Here is a 25,022-nt window from a genome sequence, read left to right as displayed (position 1 = left end):
AATTATTGAAATCTTACTAATGTTAGTGCTTATGACGCGATTCGGAGGCATGACTTGGACAGGTGTGCCTCTCACTTGACGGACATTTTGGTACTGGTATCACAGCACGAAACACCGATTACCGTATAAGTCTTGCAGCTGTGAAACATTTTGCCTTTTTATCTTTATTATTACAATCTGTAGTCGCGGCTGTGATAGTTTATTCCTATGTTCTATTGATTGCTGCTGATGCAGCTTACTGAAATCTCGGATGAGCCGCCGGTCATTAATAAAGTAGCAATTTATAGCAAAGGATGAACTTCCAAAAAACAAGAACAAAAACAACACATACACATAACAAAACAGAACAAACCTTCACATCCGCATTCACATTCAAATTTAGTCTGACTGAGCTTTATGATAGATGCTTATAATTATGGTATAACATTTGCGTATGGATGCATGTGAGGCGTATATTCCCCACTGTTCTATTCTTAAATCTGCGAAGACCTATAATATGTAAAGTGTTCTTAGGCGCGGGAAGACTATCGTGTATATTAATGAGATCTTTTCTTTCCTCTCACCTTGGAGACCACCTCGAACATTGGGATGAGGACATACTTGATGAAGCCTACTTGGGCCGTGGGCTTGGTCACCTTGTCTCGATCCATGAAGGCTGCCACGGGCAGACCTTCCATCTTTTCTCGATCACTCTGTTTCATACGAAACACAAGCAGTGACAAATAGTAATTTTGTAAACTTATGCAATCTATTTCATTAATAGTGTACAGCAAGACACTGCCTATTGAATTGGAGACGTATCAGTCAGAATAACAAGATGATAACTAAAGAACCTCAACATAAATTGTATCAGGTATAATAAAAATTAAGTATGTTAAGTCATAAAAGTCAAATGAAAACGTCGCAGGAGTCAAAAATTTGGTCTGACTTATGGGTAGAAAACGAATGACCCAAAATTTCTTCGATATGCATTTTGATATAATTGTCATCATTATTATTATTATTACTACTACTATACTATTGTACTGATTTATCTTTTTATTTGTTTATTTAGTTGTTCGTCACTTCAGACGTCTCTCTATAGACAAACACAAAAAACTTGAGTTTATTTGACAAAAAAAAAAAGCAGAATAAGCCATAACACAGTAATAAAGCACAAATGAAAAAAAAAAGTCCTAGATCTTGGGACATAACAAACAGGGCTGGTGGGGGCTAGATATGAATATCAACACACAAACACACACACACACACACACGCACATAAAAGGACGCATATTGTTGAAATTATTTGTGATCTTAATGTCAACAGTTATTACATCGAATCCATATTTAACATGATTCTCCGAGGAATATGGGAAATAGCTATAATAACCAAATTAACGTTATTCTGTGCTTAATGTTGAAGATAATTACAACTGACAAAGCTATCATTTTGTTGAAATGATAGTTTAACTTCTTGAGGAGTCTTGACTCCTGAAGAAGGCGTAGGACGCCGAAAATTTCAGTTGAATAAACTCATGCTTTACTGGACAAAAAATGCATTACCAGTTTGTTTCTTCATTATTTTCTTCGTGGATCCAGTACGTGAAATGTCAACATGTTTGGACCTTACATATATGATATCATATATGATATGATATATACACATATGATATATATATATATATATATATATAATAAATGATTGAAGAAAAATGATAGTAAGTAATGATTGTATATATATATATATATATATATATATATATATATATATATTCATATATGTATAAATATTAATTTATATATAATGTAATATATATGTGATAAAAAGAGTAATGACATTTTAGGCTTTTTATGTGCAATCATTTTTCTATATCCTGTTATTCAAGCGTTTGCATTTTCACTTTTCTTAACAAATGACGTTTATTTATTACCTGAATGAAGTATTCCTCTAGGAGACAGTCCACCCATGGTTCTGACACATCAGATGGCCGCACCTCGTTCGAGATATCACAACATTTGATGAGAACCATGCGGAGCTAAAACAGAGAAGAGAGTTTGATTGGAAAACATTCTTAATCTTTACTTTAGAATAAGTCCATCATCAGATACCGCAAAATAAGTCTTCTCAAAATATACCTCACTAATTGCATAACAATATCATACAAATATATCACTGTTAATTTATTAATTCTTATTAATTCTTAATTAACTTATTAATTCTTTGTTTTTTTTGCAGGTTTAATCACAAAGGCCTGAAATTGACAAGATTTTAGTTCACTCGATTTCAATCAAAATCTCCAGATGGCCTACTGACATGTGCACAGTTTTTTTTTTAATTGAAGGTACAACAAGACACTTTCTGACTTGTAAATCCCGTCTGAGCCGCTCCAAGGCATAACGTTGGAAGTTGGAAGAAAACATTGAATACCCATGAAATAAAATGTATACTTCCGATAGAACAAAAGAAACAAAGTAGAGAACTATGATAGGCCAATTGAAATCAATTTTTATCAAAAAGACATTAACTATTAAAGCTCTTTAGGTTGTATAGATGCTGTGAACTGTACGGAAACTTAAAGAAACAAAATAAATCCAACACTATATTCCTCGGTTAAAAAATACAATGACAAATATTGTATCTTGACGATCACAAGGAAATAATCAACAAAGACTCTAATGAAAATAATTCATGCCAAAGTCCAGTGATTAAGGACGTTTAATTCAAAACAGGGACACACATTATACATGTAGTTTGAACCGAAAAGTTGAAATAAACATAAAGACAAAACGGCAACTTAAAAATTCATAAAAGCAGCAGAAGCTTGAAAGTGGGAAATTCACTATAAAAAATAAAGATCACTATTTTAAATTTTACTGAGATTTTGCTCTGTTTTAATGCATGTATTATGCATACATGAAAGTACATGTGTCAAACTGTTTCATTTTACGAAGCTCTTCATGATGCTGTTTCAAAACATTTTGCCTGAACAGGGATATTACTTACGTAAAAGTAAGTAGGCCCTACATACTTATGTACAAAGGAAGCCAAATACCCGAAAGGACTCTTTACATGTCTGTCTACAATTAAGTCCCTGATATTCTAACCGGTAACAGCTTTCCAACAGCAAAGAGTATTTAAAGACTCTCACAAAGAAAATTTACTCGATTGCAAAAGCACACTACGTCAATCAGGCGGAATAAACAAGCCTGCTTATCTTCGCCGATCTGGAAGACATTGAGCAGTCGTCATGGCAACCTGCCCCAATCCAGAGGAAAGCATCTCCACCACATATCCCAGATATTGGATGTTTTATTGAAACAACGGCATTAGCAGCAACAAGAACAACAACAAAAACACACACAGTGGCGCACTTAAAGGGAGATATGTATCTTGGGAAAGTCGGGGTCAAACATACGTAATTGATGTGATCCATGTTGTTGAAGTCGAATCCCTCTTCAACTTGCGTCTTGAATTGATCCAAGATGTCCGAATGGCGAGCCATGTCTGTTGCCATGATCAACATAATGATGCCCTTGGAGAGAAAATAAATGGAGAGAGAGATATGATTGGCCAGTTTGGTAATGTATTCAAATCATGTGCATAGTTTGGAGCTGCAAACGTAGACGGGGACTTTTCTTCTCTTTCTCTTTCCAACTGCCACTTTCCGATGTTTCTAGTTGTGTGTGTGTGTGTGTGTGTGCGTGTGTGTGTGTGTGTGTATGTGTGCGTGCGAGTTCTTCTGCGGGTTTGTTACTCCTTATACGCTTTTAGCTTATTTGAAATGAATAATATATAGTTATCAACGTTGTAGTGAATTAAATGGAACTGAATCGACTCGAATAGCAAACAGTAAATTCGTCTACGAGACTAATTGCCTGATAACCAACGGCTGAAACATGTACAGTGAATTTCAAGGATTTAATATTGTTCAGTATAATGTATTTGAATGTATCAATAAAGCTTGCCGTTGACATCGAAAGAAAAACACACTTATTGCAACCTTGTCTGATACAAAAAAAAAAAAAGTGATCTCGGAGTAGTCAAAGCAACGCGTTGTCGCGGCAAGTCGCGTCAACCAGGCAATTTTCTTTCTATACCATAATACTGATGCAAGAAACCTCATAATTTCATTGTGGAAGATGAATCTTGAGCCCTTCTGAAAAGCACGTGACACTCTTTAAATTAAGTGTATCTTTGTGGAAGATTAGCATAAATCTAGACAAGGGGTCATACAGCATAAATCTAGACAAGGGGTCATACAACATAAATCTAGACAAGGGGTCACCTAGTACAGCATAAATCTAGACAAGGGGTCATACAGCATAAATCTAGACAAGGTGTCATACAGCATAAATCTAGACAAGGTGTCATACAACATAAATCTAGACAAGGGGTCACCTAGTACAGCATAAATCTAGACAAGGGGTCATATATCATAAATCTAGACAAGGGGTCATACAGCATAAATCTAGACAAGGTGTCATACAACATAAATCTAGACAAGGGGTCATACAACATAAATCTAGACAAGGGGTCATACAGCATAAATCTAGACAAGGGGTCATACAGCATAAATCTAGACAAGGGGTCATACAGCATAAATCTAGACAAGGGGTCATACAGCATAAATCTAGACAAGGGGTCATACAGCATAAATCTAGACAAGGGGTCATACAGCATAAATCTAAACAAGGGGTCATACAGCATAAATCTAGACAAGGGGTCATACAGCATAAATCTAGACAAGGGGTCATATATCATAAATCTAGACAAGGGGTCATACAGCATAAATCTAGACAAGGGGTCACCTAGTACAGCATAAATCTAGACAAGGTGTCATACAACATAAATCTAGACAAGGGGTCACCTAGTACAGCATAAATCTAGACAAGGTGTCATACAACATAAATCTAGACAAGGGGTCACCTAGTACAGCATAAATCTAGACAAGGGGTCATACAGCATAAATCTATACAAGGGGTCATACAGCATAAATCTAGACAAGGGGTCATACAGCATAAATCTAGACAAGGGGTCATATATCATAAATCTAGACAAGGGGTCATACAGCATAAATCTAGACAAGTGGTCATCCGCGTCTACCTGTCTGACGGCTTTGAACTCGTCCTCTGGCAGACTCCTGAAGATATTACACTCCGGATTGCTGAGGATCTTAAAGGCCACGGCACAGTGATGGTTCTCAAGGGGTGAGATGTCATTGTAGCGAATGGCCAGGTCCGTCCGGGCGTTGATCTGGTATCTATTGGATATGTAATTGGAAGCGCCGTACAATTATTATTATTATTATTATTATTATTATTATTATTATTACTACTACTATTATTGTCATTATTATTATTAGTATTATTATTATTATTATTATTGTCATTATTATTATCATCATTATTATTACTTTTATCAATGATAATATTGTTAGTATTGTTATCATTATCATTGTTACTAATATCATTAGGAATAGTAGCAGTATTAAATCAAAGCAACAGAATGGTAGAAATTTCATTTTAAAAAGTCTGTCCCCTAATTGTCAAAACCAAGATTCTGCCACCCTGCTGGAAGGACCACAATGTCCCACAATGTGAAATATAATGTGAAACACAGTATGGAATGTCTTGGCACTGTTAAATCTAAGCGTTCCAACAGTGCGAACACATTGTGAATCATCAGTTTATAGTGTTAAACAAAACATAACTATGTGAATACACAGTGGAGTACTGTTTTCTTTCACGTATGGCAATAGCATCATCTGTCAATAATAATTGTGAGATTACCAATGTGTTCAAGACAAGCCATCGGAATTCACTTTTCCTCAGACCGAGCATAACGTGCACTAATCATAAAACATTGAAACATGCTAATTATGATCATTCTCGGGAAAGGTGCACTGCAACGTATTTAGTTAATCAAATAAGTTCTCTAGCAATAATTTGAAAACAAAGTGAAAGCCAGAATGTTTATTTGAAAATGTTTAAGTGTGTGTGTGTGTGTGGCGGCGTATTCAAATAACGTTAGAAATATTATAGTAAATTATCATAACATATACAACATTAATAACAATACTTACATTATCATTTGGCCACATAGGCGATGTTTGTATGAATCATTGTAAGTTAATTGAACACGCATTTGCATTTATAGCTCCCTTAACGGTCAATTTGTGTGACCGAGAGGGGTTTTTGCGTTTGGAAGGTATGAAGCATTTTATTTTGTTTTGGATCTAATTGCCTTGCATATCATAGACGGTATAATGGACTTTTGGAAATGCAACAATGGAGCTGTAATCGTGAGTTTTCTGTCTGAATGATGTCAGGATTCACAAGAAACTTGAATTCCCTGCGTTCTCGTATCTGAAACAAAATATCCTGTCGTGATAAGTTTTGTTTTGATTCACGCTTAGGTATGAAACTGATACGGGAACCAGTACAGCAATCTTATCCATATCAAATTCAATAGACACCAGCCTGAAGGCCATGGTAACTGATGCTATCATGCAAGGACAACGTGGAAGCATACATGAAATCGGTAGACTCTTACTGCAAGGAAAATTATTTTGAGTGAAGGTTATTTATAGTGAAGAACCGTGCAGTATAACGAAAACAATGCAATAATTATGTCACGTCCTGCCGATTCAACCAATTAGATATCATGTTGTAAAGTCCTCCTGTAAACCACAATATTATGTTCCTTCAACTCATGTAATGGTTGAGTTTTAGATGAGAATACATTACTATAATAATCTGAAATCATTAATTCGACTGTCACTGAACTTATACCCTGTGTTTTAACATACCTGAAGACGGTGGAATAGGGATACAGCTTGCTATTCCGGAGGTTCGTAGTTATATGCCGAGACTGAAATAAGGTACGTAATTCCGTTTGTTTGTCAGGTTTGTTTGTATTCATCCTCTTGTCATTTTCAGATTAACTAATCTTATTTCAATTTCGATTCGCGAAGCCTTGGATTAATGCACCACATTATATTCTCGTATTACCGTGCGTTGCCACGAATGTTCGGATTAACGAACCCTATTCCATATATTCCGATCAATCAACATGTTGTTACTGTATAGGAAATAATGTGTATTTCGGAAAAAAAACCCACGAACCTTCGGAAAAACGATCCTTATTTTCAAACTCCGTGAAGCTCCTACTGTAGACTTTTTCAAAAAAGTTACCCAAAGCCCATCTGCTCAGTTGTGACCTGTAATTTGTATTGATTTGTTATAGATGTGTCATGTTATAGTTCCCTAAGTTAAAATAAGATGCACAACTTGTGTAACATGTACTATGTATTTGTTTCATCTGACTATTTACTTTAAGAATTTCTCCTTTGTAATAACATTCTTTTCCATAACGCGACGCTTAGCGCTTAGAAACTTGAGTAATTAGCGCTTTATGCATGATACTTATTATTATTATTATTATTATTATTATTATTATAATTAGTAGTAGTAGTAGTAGTATTTTATTTTTGGAGTAACAAACCTCCGAAACAACGAGCAGCATCCTTTACATGTAATAAACCCTTTTATAAGAGGAAACAGCTTTGTGGTGTTTCGAAAGAGTATTTTATTTTGTTTTGGATCTAATTGCCTTGCATATCATAGACGGTATAAAGGACTTTTGGAAATGCAACAATGGAGCTGTAATCGTGAGTTTTCTGTCTGAATGATGTCAGGATTCACAAGAAACTTGAATTCCCTGCGTTCTCGTATCTGAAACAAAATATCCTGTCGTGATAAGTTTTGTTTTGATTCACGCTTAGGTATGAAACTGATACGGGAACCAGTACAGCAATCTTATCCAAATCAAATTCAATAGACACCATCCTGAAGGCCATGGTAACTGATGCTATCATGCAAGGACAACCTACGTGGAAGCATACATGAAATCGGTAGACTCTTACTGCAAGGAAAATTATTTTGAGTGAAGGTTATTTATAGTGAAGGACCGTGCAGTATAACGAAAACAATGCAATAATTATGTCACGTCCTGCCGATTCAACCAATTAGATATCATGTTGTAAAGTCCTCCTGTAAGCCACAATAATATGTTCCTTCAACTCATGTGATGGTTGAGTTTTAGATGAGAATACATTACTATAATAATCTGAAACATTAATTCGATTGTCACTGAACTTATACCCTGTGTTTTAACATACCTGAAGACGGTGGAATAGGGATACAGCTTGCTATTCCGGAGGTTCGTAGTTATATGCCGAGACTGAAATAAGGTACGTAATTCCGTTTGTTTGTCAGGTTTGTTTGTATTCATCCTCTTGTCATTTCCAGATTAACTAATCTTATTTTATTTCAATTTCGATTCGCGAAGCCTTGGATTAATGCACCACATTATATTCTCGTATTACCGTGCGTTGCCACGAATGTTCGGATTAACGAACCCTATTCCATATATTCCGATCAATCAACATGTTGTTACTGTATAGGAAATAATGTGTGTTTCGGAAAAAAAAAAAAACGAACCTTCGGAAAAACGATCCTTATTTTCAAACTCCGTGAAGCTCCTACTGTAGACTTTTTCAAAAAAGTTACCCAAAGCCCATCTGCTCAGTTGTGACCTGTAATTTGTATTGATTTATTATAGATGTGTCATGTTATAGTTCCCTAAGTTAAAATAAAATGCACAACTTGTGTAACATGTACTATGTATTTGTTTCATCTGACTATTTACTTTAAGAATTTCTCCTTTGTAATAACATTCTTTTCCATAACGCGACGCTTAGCGCTTAGAAACTTGAGTGATTAGCGCTTTATGCATGATACTTATTATTATTATTATTATTATTATTATTATTATTATTATTAGCAGTAGTAGTAGTAGTAGTAGTATTTTATTTTTGGAGTAACAAACCTCCCAAACAACGAGCAGCATCCTTTACATGTAATAAACCCTTTTATAAGAGGAAACAGCTTTGTGGTGTTTCGAAAGAGAGAATACATACGTGTTGTTGAAGCCTGGATGGTCCAAGTCGTGACACACTGCCGCGGTGAGGAGAATACCCAGGTCTGTAAGATTGAACTTTGACTTGAGGTCACAAAGGTAGATCATACCGTACATCATCTGGGTCACGCAGAAACAATGCCGGAAGTTGTGGAACGGGTTGTTCCGGTAGTTCTCCTGGACACAGCACTGAATAGAAGCAAGACACGGGAACATACTTCTTGGATGTTTTGCAATATTAATGACCGCTCTGATTTGAGTATGTGACTATCTGATTATCTAAATAATTGGTCATGTACAATGTAGCTATTTATCATTTCTCCCCAATTACCAAATTGTACGACATAATTTAAGGGAAAGTGCACACTCCTCCCAACATCAAAGACACATGTTGAGAGTAAATCCCCGACCTGAAAAAAACTACGTCGTAATAAGTTTATGCTCTTTCATTTCTAGAAACATGAAAATACTGGATATGTAAATTTGCTTTATGCAATCTTTTTCTGTCTATCTGTGATATCGCGCAATGTTAGAGACTTCCTATCCAGATATGACGGTACTAAAACCTAGATGTATAGTTTCAGATGGAAAAGATTAACAAAAAGAAAACACGCAATACAAGTTGCAAAAAATAAAGAAGCTACAATAGTATATCAATAACCTCAGAACCTTCACCCGGGTGGACAATCAATGTCTACAATACGACAGAGTTTGGTACTGAATTCCAGCTGCCCTTCGTATGAAGTGCTCAAGAAAGCATGCAGTCATGAACTCACCAGGAACCGACGCAATACAATAGGATTCATGTGAAACTCTTCAACAAGGCCAAGATCGTGGTACATGTGTTCAAGGAGACAGAGCATCTGCAAGGATTGAATAAGAAATACAGAAAACAACTCAACAAGAGCAACACCTCCACCAATCTAATTAAGGGAAAATAGACGCATGCACGGCCTCTCCCATAGTATGGTACATTATTGACGTTATGGTGGGGTTATTTTCCCTAGCAGTAATTCGAATCAAGGCATGGGCAGCTGCAGTATTAACTGTAAAGATTTTAAATCATGAAGATCTAAAAAAAAAAAAACAAAAAAAAAAACAAACAAAAAAAAAAAAAACATAAGCACTCACGCACACTAAAAAAACAAAACAAAACAAAGCAAAACAAAAGCAGAAATCACAGGACGCAGTGTTCTTTTAAATAGACAATTACCACCCCTTCACTGCAACATGCACAAAGTTCCCCGCCGGCCTTAAATATAAATATATTTTCATCACAAAATAGGTGTCAAGCGGTCATATCCAAGTAGTGTTATATTTGCAACTTTCTCTAAACTGTGCATTCATTAACCCTTTGTAAGCCACAATAATTTCCTGTCCATAGATTCGTATATGGAATTTGTGTACATTTTGATTCTTTGGCACAGAAAGAGCTAAGCCATAATCCGAGGTACCCACAACGATGTCGTCATGGATAAATTGGAAGAGACATTAATTAATTTGAGTAACAAACATGCACTTATGTAGTAGTCATCGTATGACCGTTTTGTAGCACGTTTAAGCTATACAATGCGATGACACATTTGCTCTTGCGACAATTGCTCCAATTTTATTTTTCTCCCAGGACCCAGAGTTTGCAGTTTACTTTGATGTAAGAATAGGATTAAGGCTAAAGTAATATTTGTGGATAGAATGTATACTTGGCTTGGCGTGCAGATACGAAATGGGAGTGTAATAGATATAGCAGGATCAAATATCATGGAACCATGCGATTTCCTGTAACTGAAAGCGTGATGTCGACGGATATAGATTTGATGTCGCACACAAAGCAATCCTCTTAAGTAGATCATTGCTGAACAAATTGATGAGTTTTATCGTAAATGAGCTAACTCCATTGAGATCATAACTGGTAGAAAAAATGAACATAATAAGACAATTTGACAGAAAAACAATTTGTCATAACAAGTGATATGCTTACTTTCGAATGCACAGAAATGGCGCTTAAACTACTCTGCTATGAAACTGTGATTATCTTATGTTTGTTTTCCCAACATTATTCGGTCTTCAAGACTAGTTTGACATTACCTCGTTCGACTCCCAGTGCCAGATGTCAAAAGTCGGCTTTCTCAGGTACTCTTTCGTCTCACGTGATAGTGTGTACTGGAATAAACATAACAAGGAAAAGTAGAAATTACGCGGTGCGTAATATATGTCCCCGCCGGAAGTAGCATTTTGTAACAAAATGTGCAATATAGGTAAAAAATCAAGGTCAAAGGTCAAAGAAGTCAAAGGTCAAAATTCTGTGTAGAAGTTTTGAAGCCCTCACCTAGTGCCATCACATAAAGCAAAGGGAATCGAAATTGGGTTAGAAATGGCGAAGGAGTAGCATTTTGTAGCCAATGTACAATATAGGTCAAAAATCAAGGTCAAAGGTCAAAGAAGACAAAGGTCAAAATTCTGTGTAGAAGTTTTGAAGCCCCCACCTAGTGCTATCACATAAAGCAAACGGAATCGAAATCGGGTTAGAAATGGCGAAGGAGTAGCATTTTGTAGCAAAATGTACAATATAGGTCAAAAATCAAGGTCAAAGGTCAAAGAAGTCAAAGGTCAAAATTCTGTGTAGAAGTTTTGAAGCCCTCAACTAGTGCCATCATATAAAGCAAACGGAATCGAAATCGGGTTAGAAATGGCGAAGGAGTAGCATTTTGTAGCAAAATGTACAATATAGGTCAAAAATCAAGGTCAAAGGTCAAAGAAGTCAAAGGTCAAAATTCTGTGTAGAAGTTTTGAAGCCCTCACCTAGTGCCATCACATAAAGCAAACGGAATCGAAATCGGGTTAGAAATGGCGAAGGAGTAGCATTTTGTAGCAAAATGTACAATATAGGTCAAAGGTCAAGGTCAAAGGTCACAACTGAAATTCTGTGTAGAAGTTTTAAAGCTCCCATGTAGTGCTATCATATAAAGCAAACAGAATCAAAATTGGCTCATAAATGACAGAGAAGTAGCAAATTGAACATTTTGATCACACACGGACGCACACACGGACGGACGCACGGACGGACGGACGGACGGACGCACGGACGCACAGACACACACACGTACGGAGCCCGTTTCATAGTCCCCTGCTCGAACTCGTTCGGCGGGGACAATAATATCACTCATAACACGACTGGAGTAATGACGATGATAGTACAAAAATATTGATAACAGCATTACTAGTGAAGATATAGATTATGCTTGACAGAAGTTAAAACTTTAATGATAATAAGGGAAAAGTTGATAAGAAGTAGACAGACAAACGAAGGGAGGAATTAAGCAGTCGGATTCGTACACATTCAAATCATGTTTTAAGTTTCCACATTTAAGAAATTAATACATGAAAGAAAAAAGTAACCACCACCACAAACAACAAAAAGGATGCCGATTTTAACAGCGAGCGTGATTTTCAAATACAAAGTAAACAAACAAACAGACAATAGACACCTGGGCCCCATTTCATAAAAAAATGTTAGAATGGCAACTCTTGCTGGAATGGCAACTTCCAATGGGAACAGCCAATTAGGGAGCTGGATTCTTGTCGTTACTATGACAATTGCCATTTCAGCAAGAGTTGCTATCACATCAACTTTTTCTTTAATGAAATGGGGCCCCGATCTTTCCACCCTTCCTCATACACAGGTGGCTATAGGGGAACATTCAGTAACCAACCTTCGGGTATTTTGGGACGTCTCGCTTTGCAACTATCCGCGTATCACTGCTGTTGGCCGATGGAATAGTGCACTTGCAAAAGTTGGCGTGTCGGCTGCCAGAGATATTACGGAAACAATGCTAATTGTTATTGTTGTTGATCATGATATCAACAATGCTTAACAATGTTAATATTGAAAGTAATCATTATAATAATTATGACGATATTAATTGTAATAGTAGCCGTCATAATGATGATGATAATGATGATAATAATCGATAGTACTATTATTATTATCATTATTATTGATTTTATCATCATTATCATTACCATTATCATTACCATTATTATTAGTAGTAGAAGTAGTAGTAGTAATATTATAACATCACCTGTTACAATAATTCTTACAATGAATATATAAACAATTACAACAACGGAAAATAAATTAATTTTATCCTGCGACGACCGAATAATGAAGTTTTTGGTATAAACTCCCCTTGTATTTTATTTTCTAGTCATTTTTTCTTTCTCACTGTATAATTTAACATGCAACTTCTTGTCTCCGAAACCAAATTTCTATACGCGAATGTGCATATCTCAGTAAAGCGACAATATCTCAATAAGCAACGTTAACAGCTATGTAAATGTTAAGAACAGTGATAAATCAGACTCCTTCCACAATCGTTCTTTGAGAGTCAATTTGTTTATCAGTGCGAGATTTTTTTTTTAAAGCCACAAGACTTGCTAAAAAGATAGAAAGGAAATTAAAAAAAAAAAACTCGAAGTGATAAAAAAAAAGAGACAAAGAATGGTGGAAAAGAAAATGATGAACAGAGTATTAATGTCTTCCGAAGTTCAAGTGCCAATTTACTGGCTAACAGGTTTTTGCGTTGCTGAGATAATAAATCAGGCCAGAAATTGAAAATAACCAACAGCCTGGCAGTTATAATGCGATAGATCCAATCGTGTCATGCAAGAAATGAATGTTACCCATGAGATTCGATTCTTTGCACACATGTTTCCAATGAATTAATCCAAGGAAGTATTCCTCTGAATAATATTTCAGAGGATTTAAGCACTTGGCTTGAAACGTACGTTTTTGCTGCCAGGAGCTCATCCTTGATCGCCCGGATCTCCATCTTGTTCTTCTCAATTTCAATGGCCTTGTTTCCCTCGACTGTATGCAGTAAAAGAAACATGCATGAATACTTCACAGGGATTTCTACTTTCATTCGACGCATGTCTCGACTCTTGAAAACGCGAAAATGTTACACAATTTAATTTGATGTTCTGTAATCAAGTAGTAAACGAAAACAAATTAAAACAACAAAACTGCTGAAAGGTGATTGCATTGCTTAACGCCTACATTCCATCTTTATGAAAGGAAATTTTATTTTTTTCACTTTCTTTATTCATGTTTCCCCTTTTGCCACCTTTCACGTGTTGAATCAGCAATTGAAGTGGACTTAAAATAACACCATATCTGGCGTCTTTAAAAAAATATTGTTTGCATTAATTGTAGTTCGAGAAAGAAGAATAAAAAAGAATGTTAGGACAAGAAAAACTTTGCGGACATTGGTTACAAGTTTCATCTAATTTGTGGTTTGTTTGTTTTTTGCCCAAACTTCGGGTTGATTTTGTTGTTCTTTTTATTGTATTGGGGATGAGGACATTTCTAAAATAAAGCCAAGATGTAATCTTGATGGTGTTTTCATATTATTTTTCTTTTACTTTTCGAACGTAAGTATCATGCTGGAAAAGTGCACTTCTTTTCAACAAGGGATACTTTCTTCGAAGGATATGTGCACATCCGTTTAATATTCGTGACTAGTATTATGCAACTAAATTAGCACAATAACAGTACGACGAGGGCATTAAAAACACATACTACTAATCTTAAAATCTCGCATCGACAGTAAAATACTGATATTAATGTGTGGCTCTGTGAAGTCAATGAAAACATGGCAACAATGTCATAATGAATTATTTACTAAAATTTATATTGTGTCCCACCCAGAAGGGAAGAATGTATGTCTCTGTAACGGTGATTTCGATCACTACCAAAATTTAATCATGTGTTATTCGTGTTATCATTAACGTTTCTCCTAAAAAATGTCATCCAAATCCGTTCAAAACTATTGCAGTTGTTTTGCAGACAAAGAAGCAAAGGATCAAGAAATCAAATAAACAAAATTGATAAACAAACCAACGCCGGCAAAAAACCTCCTTAGTGAAGGATAGTACGACGGTGGTTCACACATGAATGGAAATACACTGGCATTCAAATAGGACAGAGGGAAACACAGAGCAGTTTGCCACAACGTGACGTAATATTCTAAATGCTAATAGCGGCGGGGGGGGGGGGGGGACATAAATCCAAACAGTGTAATTGCTTAGAAACACTATGTTCGACAGAGATTATGAAAACAATAAACAGAGCATGCGTTGAAAGGAAATAAAATCACGAACTGATTAAAGTTGACTTTGATGAAAAGAGAAGGGACAGCATCATACTATAGCCTCCTTTAATCTATTATCATTGTGCTAAAAATCACTGCGACCATCATCATAATAGTGGGCGAGGATAAGGATCTTGGCATCCCAAGAAGCACCTGTTGAATCGAGATTCTCAGCTGAAGGCCGCATAATGCCCGCCGCACACTTGTCTATACGATCCGACCGGTCGTACGACCTTATTAAAGACCGGAAGTGTGACGTCACCAGCCTTGCCATTTTCCAGTCGTGCGGTTGGGCCAGTCGTAGAAATTTGGCATGCTGAATTTCCACGACCGATCGTGGGCTTTCAGCCAATCACGATATGATGTTATGCAGAGCGTAATGTGTACACGCAATGCACACTGCGTGTTTCTACACTCATTATTTTGTAAAAGCACTGAAGCCAGAATGGTCGTAAGCCTAGTTGAATGTGTGGTCTGAGCGGGGAGGGGGGGGGGGGGTCATAAAGCTGTTACGAACGACTTAAGAACGACATCAGTTCTGATGTTCTATACTTATCAAAATTTCAATAATTCAGCACAAGAACTGATCACCAGTTGTTCTTAAGTCGTTCCTAACTTCCTAACAGCTTTATGAAACAGCCCCCCGATCGTATAATGTGCGTTGCCAGGTCGTACGACCGGGGGCCCGTTGCATAAAACTTACCATTGAATTTCAATGGTAACTACCGTCAACATTAGGCATCACAGCCAATCAGCATCAAGGATTATAAAATTTACCGCTGATTTGAAGACTTACCGCTAGAAAGGAGCGGTAAGTCCAGCGGTAAGGGTTTTATGCAACAGGGCCCTGGTCTCATGGACTAATAAGGACGTATAGTCGTGAGTCGTATAGTGTGCGGTGGGCTTAACATGATGCCATCGCAAGATGTGAAACGGTGAGCTTTAAAACGTTTTTGTTATATACTAATTTTAGCCTAATTAAAGGACAATCTCACCTTTATATGTTCAAGTGGATTGAGTAAATGGAGAAATATCAGTAGAGCACATCAGTAAAAATTTTGAGGTTAATCTGACAATCTGTTCAAAAGTTAAGAATTTTCTAACGTTTCTGCACAGTCACTGCTGGATGAGATTTCAAGCTACTATACAGTTTATGATGTCTCAAGCGTAGAGCAATTCAAGGAAAATGTAAAGAGAATTTCACAGATTTCATTTTTATAAGTACACATTCACTCGACTTGTCACTGACGTTAAGGATTAAAATTATCCCCCTGCCTTCTGAAAGAGGCAAGTCAAGTGCTCTTTTATTATGTAAGAAAAATGAAAATATGATGAATTATCAATCTTGATCTATACACGTGTGATGTCACAAGTTGGAGTAGTTTCTCATGCAGATGGCGGCATGGAAACTGCAAAAATGCATGATTTTTGAACGGATTGTCCGATTTTCCTCAAACTTTTACTGATGTGTTCTTATAGATCCGTTATCTTAATTCACATCTATATGAAGGTAAACCTGTCTCATAGTATAATATTTCACTGTGACATCTGGTATGTGTGAATTTACTCTTTTCATCAAAGGCAACTTAAGACAATCAGGCGAATTGAAGCTTTATTATAGGTTCGTGTGGATCTTATATTCTATTAATGCAACTAATTACAAGAACTAAGTTCTACAAAGGGTGTAGTAAAAATTACAAATACGTTATACATGTAACAAGAAGCGGGGTAAGAGTGGTAAACGCATCTACACAATGCAAGTATAGAGAGAATTCAAAAGAAAATTAACACAGGAAGTAGAACATTCATCGAAGACATGATCTTTATTTGGCATCGGATGCTAATGTTGCATTCGTATGGCCAATAGCAAAAACAAACAAACAAACAAACAAAAAACAAATGCCTTAGTGTACAGTTCATGTCAATTAAGTGGCAATATATCTAATGGCCAGCCATTGTGGGAGTATGTATACTTTGAAATGCTAATCTAGTTGCTACAACAAGTAGTGAGAACAGCTTGACGGTAAAATTAAATCAGGAAATCAAAACACACACACACACACACACAAACTGAAAAATGTGCTCAGTAATCACTTTCTCGGTGAATAGTAAGTAAATGAAGCAATGAAGAGCTCGTCTTCCTTTTTGTATTCGCCAAATGCTTTCTTTTCCAAAGCTTGATAATCTAATACGCCTTCCTTCCATGTTCCTCCTTTAATGATTAACTAATTACACAATAAAAATGGAATCACTTTCTCTCCTGCGATCATTTCCTGTATTTCAATTCGTGTAACCGTGACTGGTTTAAAACTGTCTGGAAATTCAAAATTATCTTGTCAGAACATATTCTGGCGCTATGTGTAATAACAATTCTTTTGTAAAACATGAATGCGAGGGAAAAAGAAAATTGTGATTAAATGCGTGTCCTATTTATTTTCCTGTTGTGAAATAAGTGAACTATTTATTTTTTTTTTAAACTATAGCAATGTATACGTTACAATGTATATTCATGGAATGTATTAACATTGAAAACTACTAAAAGTAAAAAAAAAAAAAGAACAAAAACATTCGACACTTGAAAAGTGGAATTTAGTAAAGTGTAGCATTACGTCATGTCTCAAGGAAAGAGAGTACAGCAAAAGGAAAGTGGGGTCTAGAGTAAGCCAAACCAGAGTAAATGACAATAGCGTACAATAGCTCTTACGTTGTTCGGGAGCCTTCTTACGTTCTGCACCTTATTGAACAAACATGTAAAAGAAAGTCACATTCAATCGTTGATTACTACTGCGAGTGGGAGAGGGAACCAAATCGACGAGTCTAAAAATAATTATGTTATTTTTGCCATTGTTTAATTACTTGATATTCCAACGCGGCATATATTATGTTTTGTTACTATTTCTTGTTTTATATTAGACAAGAGTATTAATAGAGAAACTGTTGACAACCCAAAAAGTACGTCCCACTCTGAAATATGAATAATTCAGAAACAATGAAGGAACCAAAAAGAACAAAAAATGGCAAACATGTGGATGAAAGGGTATGATAAGATATCAAATGTATGAGCAGAATCAGATCTATGCACATTTATGTCTGGTTGTGTAATGCCGGATAATACGATGTTTGGTACAGGTACCGTGTCACTTACTATCAATTCGTTTCTGCATGGCATTCAGTCGATTCAGCATTTCTTCCTTCATCTCATTAATCCGACATGCCCTGAGGGGGAAAAAGAAGAAAACAACAGCGAAAAAAAAAAAAATGATTATAGATGCGTATCATAGTTACGAGGAGATGGGATTGTTAGATTTGCAAAGAGGGGGGGGGGGGGGCATCAGCAGAAATCAAATTCGCCCCCGCGGCCGCATAGCAGATGCGCCGCCGCATAGCTCGGTCACATCACTATCGCACAATTATCATTTTAATGTAGATCCTATTGTTATGGCTTGCATAGTAATGTGTGCATGTTTTGTATTAGTACCTGCTTGGTCCATTACATCTTTTCACTTTACCTGTAATTGAGTAGTCCACTACACAATTATACACACGCTTCTCTGTCGTCCAACAGTGATATTGTTCAGTTCGCATTTGCTTTATTGATATATTTTGTGTTACACAGTGTCATGGTAATTATTCATTTGCAAGAACCTATGTGATATCGAAAAAATGACAGAAATTGAATTAAAATAAATTAAAAAATATGCACAATATTATAAAACAAAGTTATAACTAAGGCCAACATATAGCCCCACCGAGGTAATATCGTGTATTCCCATTAATAGTACGGCATCCTGTCTAATAATGGACAGAAGATGATGCGCTCTTTGGAGCTGTTTCGAGAGGTCTCCCATCGCTGCAGTTGCCATGGCAATAAGCTGAGTGTTCATTCGTTGTGTTCTTGTCAGGAAATAGGATATTGCTGTAGGATCTTAATACAACTATTATGTACAGTTGCAATCGTATTCGAAACGCGAGTATAACATGTCGAGCCATCTGAACGAAGTAAAACCTTTCTGTTTTAAAGTAATGGCATCTTTCCAGCCGATTTTTTTTTTTTTTCAATTTGTTGCATTGGTACCCTGCGAATTCATTGTTTGATATGAATGCAGCTAACGTTTAACACTCTGCTTTACAACATCAATGACTGCCTGTGTACGGAAAGCATCGATGCTACAGAAATAATACACTCTGTGCAATACAACACATAAAACCTTCACTTATTCATATCACTACAGCCACACTAATAATTAGCCCTCGAGCAATTTAATTTGCCGACGGTCGGGCCCTCCCTCCCGGAAGGGCCTCTCTCTCTCCATCTCTCCCCCGAGAGAGAGAGAGGGAGAGAGAGAGAGAGAGATACAGAGAGAGAGAGAGAGAGAGAGAAACACATATGCACCAGGCTGCGGCTATCTCTGTGTATGAATACGCCTATCATTCACTTAAATGATTTCTAGTCATGGACCATCTATTTGCAATTGTGTTAAAAAAATACTTCTTGCTTATCAGTTAAGGAGAAATGGTGACATTTTTGAAAACAGTTGTATTCTTGTCCTAATCGTCAAAACGAGATAATCTCTGCCCTGCTGCATTTCAGAACTGATAACAAACATACACAACAGAAAGCCAAACATAAAGTCTCTGATTACCCAATGTTTATACCTAACTGATACCCGATTATAGAGCCTTACATGTTTGATTAATGCATGTTTTTAATGCAACATTACCCTGGACGCTCCCCGAGTTTCAATTTCAATTTCAATTTCAATTTTTTTTTTCGTATTTCTCGATGGAAAATACATAAAATATAACAAAATATAAATATAATAATACAGAATGTCCAGCTTGGATATATACAAAAAGAAATAGGAATACAAGCAGAGTACATAGCGGTCGATGTATCATTTTCAATCAAAGTAAAGAATGCAGAGAGAAATACGATGGAACCTACTAAAAAGCAAAAGTTTGTGGCTGATATTGCGCAACTGCATTTCAAGTCGTGGAATTTTCTCTATCAGTAACAGGCATGTGACTACAAAGAGTAAGGCTATTAACATAGCGTTAATAGCCTCAAATTCGTAAAAAGACTGCACTGTTAATTGGCCAATAATCAGCTTAGATGGGGAGAGACAGCATGCCAAACAGACGATAGTTGACGCAATCATGCGGGGATAGCTGAGATGCCTGAGGTTGACAGGAACATTTCAACTCCCCCCTCCCCCCCCCCCCCTCTCCAGTCCCGGCTATTAAAGTATGAAAACTCGTCTGTTCACTTTCTATCAAATTCATGCAATTCATTGTGAATGATTGGTATTATGCGTCTCCTATGTGCCGTCAGAAAATTGGCTGGTCTAAAAATAAACTAAACATACATTATTTACATAATCATGAAAACACAAAGACAAGACCTTGCATGTGGAAATGTTAATATGAATATAAATAACTAACTTAATTTCTGTTAAAGTGAGATATTTGTAATTGAACGGCTGCTAAAAGAAAAAACACACACACACACACACACACAGAAGATAATAAGAAAATACAGGATATTTTTAATCATAACTTCTATGATATTCCTTGCTATGTCACTAGTGAGATATTACTGAAAAAGTATAATTGTGCTCTATCTGATGATGCACTTACTTTGAAATGTTTAAAAATTACTCTTAGCTCATTTTGCAATAAAACTCTTCATTTATATTATATAAAACATTTAACACACGGTCATAAACACGCATACATGGAAACCGTAGAGACAAAAGACACCAATATTTTCAACTCACTTTGTGACCTGCTCCGACACGTGACTGAGAACTCCATGCAGGACCTCATCCCGAGCTATGGTGGTGGTGAAATGTTAAAAAGAAGAGAATCCATTTAATGAAAATTAACTAATTTGACCAGTAACCTAACTAATGCACGCCATCACTGTGGTGAAGCGCTGTTCAATTCAGGTGTATATGAAATTTTAAGTACTATTATTTTTCTTGATTTTTGTAAAATGAGTGATTAGCACTGTGGAAACTCTTTCGATATACATTTTGTATACTTGAAAATAAATATATTCAGCGTTTGTGTCAGGAAAAAGGGCTGAAAAGTAGAGTTGTTTCTATTCTTTACATCCTTGAAGTTTCCTCGGTTTTTCCTAAACGCCTATTAATCGAAACAAAATTCCACAACTGTTTTTTTTTTTTCTGTGCTACTTCCCACAAGTACATTTCGCATATTTCGCTGAAACCTTTTTTTTTTCTTTTTTTTTAAACAAATGACTGTGTATAAACCCTATGGGCAGAATCAAACTTTTTTTTTCTTTATTATGTAAGTAACAATTCCTTATCAAACAGTGTAAAACATGTGTCACACACATATGCAGGGACATGATGCCCCCAACGTAATAGCAAGATTTTTATTAAAAAAAAAAAACAAGAAAAAGATAACACAAATATATAACTTTAATTTCTTATCATCAGTATATCTCATCATTGACTTTGCGGGAAAAAAAAAAACAACCCTTTTTTGACAAAGCTGCAATCTAGTAATGAAAGCTCAATAGTCTTGATCGATTAATTAATTAATGTTACTGATAAATGTTAACATGATAATGAATGATGGTAATGATTACTAATAGTCATATATTATATAACATGAAAATTGAGTATTGTTGTATAAAGAAAACTTCTTGTGATGACATATTGAGATAACAAGAACAATGTCGAAATAAACTTGGTGACTGATATATATATATATAATAAAGTACAAAATAATACCTTTTAAATGATATATTGGTCACTACATATAAAGGTACATTTTTGAAGTTATGATCAAAAGAAGCAAAAATTTTCTTATTATTCTCTCTATTTTTCTTGACCTTTAATCGCAAATATCTCCATTTGACAAATATAGACTTATCGGTTTTTGCAAACAAACTCTTCATATATATATATATATATTACTCAAGGGCATCAGTTGGTCAGTGAAAATCAAAATGGAATGGGTGTGTGTTTTTCATAAGAAGTAAAGCTGATTGATAATATTGAGTATATTCCTGCAAATCATATCATCTGTTACGGCGGAGACAGTGACTATGTCCCATTCAATATCAATTTGAAAGATAGATGTTTACACGGTATGATGGCGTCGTTTAACCAGAATGACAATGCACATTGATAATTACTGACCATGAAAGCCTCCTCATGTCAGTTATCACTGAATGTTGCTATTTAGTACACCTGTATACGCTGTTGCATTATCCGAGAAGTGCCAGGATTTGACTACATGCAAATCTATTGCACTTTGCCACGCCTAGGTTATGGCTATGGGAGCAGAAGCACCGTTCCGTCAGTCAGAGAACGTTTGGTTTTTGGGGTCATTGATACATTTCAAAATCGATCAACGAAAAAAAAAATATTTTCTATACTTTGTCTCATCATGCAGGTTTGTTTGCGTACTTTTGTTTCTTTCCTTTTTTTTTTCGGGTATTAGATTTACTTGCAGAATGTTTACGTCATCTATTTGTTATGTCTCACGGTTTTTTGTTCGTCTGTTTGTTTGTTTGTTTGTTTGTTTCGCTTTCTGTTTTTCGTATTACCATGGCAAGTACCCAAGCTCTCGTCTCCTCTGTACCACCTGATTTAGAATTCATAGAATCAGAAAATAAAACCCAACCTGTACTTTTGCAGTTGGATGAATTTCTTATTCAAGGGCAACGCCGGGCGTTCAGTGGATATCAAGGAGACTGTTAGAATGACGTGTACCGACCTTCGTCGAGCCATATCTTATATTTTTGATGGGTGTAATAAATGTAAAATATATGAGCGTGGAAATTATGGGAGCATGCACTTCACCACTTCCAGGCACATATCTATACTGTTACCAATAATGACATTGAAAAAAAAATGATCAGGGACAGTCAGATGCCTTGAATTTTATAGGGATTTTATGTGGCCCCACACCCCTGTAGAAGATCATGAGGCTGTACCCAGGCATGTACCCATGTTGCTCTACTCTAACGATGACAGATTCAATTGTATTTTGCTTCATCATGTTTTGTTCGATGGGTTTAGATGTAGTGATGTATATAAGGTAAAGGCCTAGCTGGATATACTATTGTTTACTTTGCGCTATGCATATTATTGTCAGCGGCTGTTCTGCTGTTCTACCCCAGGGATTTTTAGCGCATCGAAGATCAACAATTTTGTGGACAGGTGTTTGTTCTGCATCGTGTTTCCCTATCTGCCTGTATGCGTGAATGATGCATATGATTATGATATGACACAATTGAGTTGACTCTACCCGTTCCAATTTGATGCATTTGAGATTAAAGAAAAATAAAAGGCTGTGGAAATGATGACATATGGGATATTTCTGATCATAACTTTAAAGATAGTATAAAGTTTTGGTATTACCTCAAAAGTTTCCCTGAATTTCCTTGTCTTAGTTTGTGTTTCAGGTTAAAGTACCTTTCATATAACTAACACTGTGAGACTTACTCGCCCCAAAGTGCTCTCATGTCTTAGTAATCATGCAATAATGGTTTCGCACCAGAGCCGCCGCCGTACGGCGGCGAGGTAGTACACGTATTGTACGAAACCATTATTGTATGATAACTGCGACCAGCAGCGTGCAGCCCCATACGCATACTGAGTAGCTAACTGCGACCAGCAGCCCCATACGCATAGCTAAATGGGGCTTCGCATTGTAGCTTACAGGATCATGACAGATTTAATATCGCGGGTAAATATCAACTTAAAATTCAAAAATTTCTTCAATTTGAAGACTTGCCACTTAAGTTGAAGTATTGAAAACAGGCTTCGGACAACGTTTGGTTTTGCCAATAGTCCCTTTTTGTTCGAATTGATGACTGAATGTGACTCGGTCGAGAGGACCTTGGGAGAGCTACACTGAATGACGGCCAGCGCATGCGCACACAAACATTTTATCCGTTCATGGATTTGAAATTTGTTCGCATGTGGCCGTAGGAATCGGTGTATGTAGCTCCCCCAAGGTCCTCTCGACAGAGTCACATTCAATCATCAATTCGAACAGAAAGGAACTATTGGCAGAACCAAACGTTGCCCGAAGCCTGTTTTCAAGACTTCACCTTAATGGGTAAGTCTTCAAATTGAAGAATTTTTATGGATTTTAAGTTGATATTTACCCGCGATACTAAATTTGTCACGATCCTGAATGTTACAATGCGAAGCCCCATAACGTTATGCGTATGGGGCTGCTGGTCGCTATGCGTATGGGCCTGCTGGTCGCAGTTAATTGCATGATTACTAAGAAATGAGAGCACTTAGGGGCGAGTAAGTCTCACAGTGTTAGTTATATGAAAGGTACTTTAACCTGAAACACGGAAATTCAGGGAAACTTTTGAGGTACCAAAACTTTTTATTATTTTTAATGATACATTTTTGTTTAGTATAGAAAGAGTGACATATCATTGCAGAGTCTTTATAATGCTGGGATGGTAGACTTATAATATCCTGAAATGTTTAAAATCGCGCGAAACCTGTTTCGCGATAAAACATTTGATACGTATTGGCGTAATTTGAAGAGTTTTATTGCAAAATAAGCTGAGTGCCCTTCTAAACATATCAAAGTAAGTCCATCAACAGATAGATCAAAATAAAACCCCTCCAGTAATACCTCGTTGAAAACATAGGAATGAATATGCCAGAAGTTGTGATGAAAATATCCTATATCTTCTTATTATTTTCTTTGTTTTTAGCAGCTTTAATCCCAAATGTCTCAACTTAAAAAGAATGGTCCATATATATGTGTGTGTGTTTGTTTGTGCGTGTGTGTAGTTGAGTAGGTAGAGACATAAACACGAAATCACTAGAAAATGCGGGACTATCAAGGCCACCATATTCCCGCCCTTCCACGCACTACATTTTCACACTTGATTGTACTCT

General features: G+C 36.3%; 1 protein-coding gene across 1 annotated transcript in view; it reads right to left on the bottom strand.

Moving 5' to 3' along the window:
* The window catches only part of LOC140229886 (high affinity cGMP-specific 3',5'-cyclic phosphodiesterase 9A-like), a 44,658-nt gene that overhangs the window by 1,775 nt on the left and 17,861 nt on the right, over positions 1–25,022 (bottom strand). The window contains 11 exon segments of the mRNA XM_072310090.1: positions 564–692; positions 1,914–2,018; positions 3,399–3,515; positions 5,087–5,243; positions 8,964–9,151; positions 9,739–9,825; positions 11,048–11,122; positions 12,673–12,766; positions 13,748–13,829; positions 18,227–18,327; positions 20,889–20,943. Of these exon segments, the coding sequence (XP_072166191.1) occupies positions 564–692; positions 1,914–2,018; positions 3,399–3,515; positions 5,087–5,243; positions 8,964–9,151; positions 9,739–9,825; positions 11,048–11,122; positions 12,673–12,766; positions 13,748–13,829; positions 18,227–18,327; positions 20,889–20,943 (1,190 nt within the window).

The sequence above is a fragment of the Diadema setosum genome, chromosome 6 (assembly GCF_964275005.1).
Source record: "Diadema setosum chromosome 6, eeDiaSeto1, whole genome shotgun sequence".
In the NCBI taxonomy this organism is placed as follows: domain Eukaryota; kingdom Metazoa; phylum Echinodermata; class Echinoidea; order Diadematoida; family Diadematidae; genus Diadema; species Diadema setosum.
The sequence above is the reverse complement of the archived record's forward strand: the minus strand, read 5'-3'. Positions and strand labels throughout refer to the sequence as shown.